At 55.9% G+C, this 3,085-nt stretch overlaps 1 protein-coding gene across 1 annotated transcript in view; it reads left to right on the forward strand.

Annotated features, from left to right (window-relative positions):
• The window catches only part of LOC106804646, a 69,341-nt gene that overhangs the window by 21,488 nt on the left and 44,768 nt on the right, over positions 1-3,085 (forward strand). Inside the window, exon 12 of the mRNA XM_014805913.1 lies at positions 585-1,709. Within this exon, the coding sequence (XP_014661399.1) occupies positions 585-1,709 (1,125 nt within the window). The remainder of the gene's footprint in view (positions 1-584; positions 1,710-3,085) is intronic.

Here is a 3,085-nt window from a genome sequence, read left to right on the forward strand (position 1 = left end):
TGACGGATTTTCCAACCGGTGATTTTTCTTCGCTGTACACTAATAATTATAGTCGCTTGTCGTAGCCCCCTGACATTCTCTTGCTGGGTTGTTGAACGTGGAAGGAACACGTGCTCTATGTGCGAGTAATGATACCCCTTCCCACCCCACCCAACCCCACGTTATAGCTATGGTATGGTTTTTAACGGGCGGGCTGCCCCCAACCCCTCCCTGTTATAGGTATGGTATGGGTTTCAACTAGTCGGGCTGCCCCTAACCCCTCCCCGTTATAGGTATGGTATAGTTTTCAACTAGTCGGGCTGTCCCCAACCCCTTCCTGTTATAGGTATGGTATAGTTTTTACCTCGTCGGGCTGCCCCCAACCCCTCCCCGTTCTAGGTATGGTATAGTTTTTACCTCGTCGGGCTGTCCCCAACCCCTCCCCGTTATAGGTATGGTATAGTTTTTACCTCGTCGGGGGCGTAGTCGGGTGACACTTGTACTGCTGCTGTCTGCTATCTCCCTACTGCTGCCGTCAGTAAACCGCTGCGACGTGTTATCTGTGTTTCTGACATGCGATGACGACGCCGCGTAATTTCGTGCAGGCATCTATTGCGGACCGGTTCCGCCACGCCGCAACGCTGACATCGTTAAGGCGACGAACGTGACCTACAGAGGCGTCGCCACCTACCACTGCAAGACAAACCACGTCTTCAACGACGGCAGCATCACGAAGGAGGGCCGCTGTCAGGAGACGGGCGTCTGGGAGGACGTCGACAACTGCATTCCGTTCGCAAACTGCGCGCCGGCGCCGGCGATCGCCAACGGACGCGCTCTGGCGGTGTACGACAACGGTACAGCCGCGTCGTCGATCATCCGCTACGAATGTGACCCGGGGTTCAACCTCGCTGGTATTCCCGTCGTCCGCTGCCTGCCGAACGGTCGCTGGTCGTCGGCACCGCCTGCGTGTCAGGGCGCTCAGTGCGCCAACCCACCACTGATAGCTAACGGTCGGCTGGCGCATGCTCCGCCGTACTACACTGGAGAGACGATCGCGGTCGTCTGCGACGGCGGCTACGTCGGCAGCGGCGCCCTCTCGTGTCGCGACGACCGCGTGTTTTCCGAGGCGCCGCGCTGCGTCGACGTTGACGAGTGTCGGCAGCGCGGCTCTTCGTGCGATCCGGCGACGACGACGTGCGTGAATGCCGACGGCGCGCACGAGTGCCGCTGCCTGCACGGTCTCTCCCCGGAGCTCGCCTGCCGACCGTACGGCACCTACCTCAACGTCGGCAGCTCCGATCCTAACCGCGTGTTCGTGTCCGGCAGCGACGGAGTGCACACGAAGCTCGACTTTGGGTTGAACGCGACGTACGGCTGGTGCGCGCAGGAACAGAACGCAGGTCGGCAGTGGATCACCATCGATCTGAAAGCGCCGACAGTCGTCGAGGGTGTCGTGCTAAGGTCGGGCGTCCGACGCGACGGCGCCGTCGGCCACGTGACGCTCTTCTCGCTCGACTACAGCGACGACAACGTCGACTTTCGGCCGTTCGTCAACGAGTCGACGGGGCAGCAATACATTGTAGTTGGCCTGATAGACGGTGACGACAGCCAGCCGATACGCCTACCGGAGGTATTCGAGGGTCGCTATGTGCGGCTCGTCATAGAGCAGTACAACGCCTTCCCCTGCCTGAGACTTGACTACATCGGATGCAGGAAGGCCAGTTGCACCGGTGAGTAGCAGCGACACCCCCTCCATCCACCGTGTGATTTCATCCGCCATTCGCAGTGTTGATCTGTCTATTTGATAACTTTCAGCAAGCTGATAACGTTGTGTCTGTGTGTTCATGCAGGTGTACGCGGGAGAGGACGACGTGTCCGGTCAAGCCATCCACGAGGGCGATGGCTTCACGGGTAGTCTGCCGCCGCAGGTGCTGCTCTTTTCCAACACGGGCTCGTTCTTCGTCAAGTTCACGGCCGATGCGACGCGTAACGGTCTAGGCTTCAGCATCGTGTTCTCAGTCGGTGAGTTTACTGCCTGTGTTAACCTTGTCTTACGTTAGGTCTACGTGTACGTCCCATCTACGTAACGAATCATTGTCAGCGTACGCGTCGTCGTCGTCAAGCCCATAATCGTCATCGTCCTATCTACGTAACGAATCATTGTCATCGTCATCGTCGTTGACAACCTCATAATCGCCATCGTGCTATCAACGTAACGAATCATCGTCATCGTCGTCAACCTCATAATCGTCATCATCCTATCTACGTAACGAATCATCGTCATCGTCTTCGTCGTCAATCTGATAATCGTCATTGTCTTATCTACGTAACAAATCATCGTCGTCGTCGTCTTCAACATCATAATCGTTATCGTCCTATCTACGTAACGAATTATCATCGTCGTCGTTAACCTCATAATCGTCATCATCTTATCTACGTAACGAATCATCGTCATCGTCCTCGTCGTCAACCTCATAATCGTAATCGTTTGTCCTATCTACGTAACAAATCATCGTCGTCGTCGTCGGCGTCTTCAACGTCATAATCGTCATCGTCCTATCTACGTAACGAATCATCATCATCGTCGGCAACCTCATAATCCTTATCGTCCTCGTCAACCTCATAATCGTCATCGTCCTATCCACGTAACGAACCATCGTCAACGTCATAATCGTCATCATCATCATCATCATCTCTTCGCAGACTGCCCGCCGCTGAAGCTCTACCCTAACCACCGCGTAACGACACTGGAGAAGCGTCTGTTCACTTTCGTCGGTATTGGCTGTGCGCCAGGTTTCCACTTGAGCACGGGGCCGACTGTGATGGTCACCCAGTGTCAACCTGGGGGCCAGTGGAACGTCACTGATGTCCCGCCGTGCGAAGGTTGGTCAATTATAGATAATTAGTGATGACCTACTATCTATCTATCATTACTGTCACTGTGTGTGTGACTGCGCAATGCCACGCACGAATCCGTGTACCTATAGACACACGCGCGCGCACGCACGCACTCACGCACGCTCGCACGCACGCACGCACGCACGCACGCACGCACGCACGCACGCACGCACGCACGCACGCACACACACACACACACACACACACA

The sequence above is a fragment of the Priapulus caudatus genome, unplaced genomic scaffold, assembly GCF_000485595.1.
Source record: "Priapulus caudatus unplaced genomic scaffold, Priapulus_caudatus-5.0.1 Scaffold82, whole genome shotgun sequence".
Classification (NCBI taxonomy): Eukaryota; Metazoa; Priapulida; class Priapulimorpha; order Priapulimorphida; family Priapulidae; genus Priapulus; species Priapulus caudatus.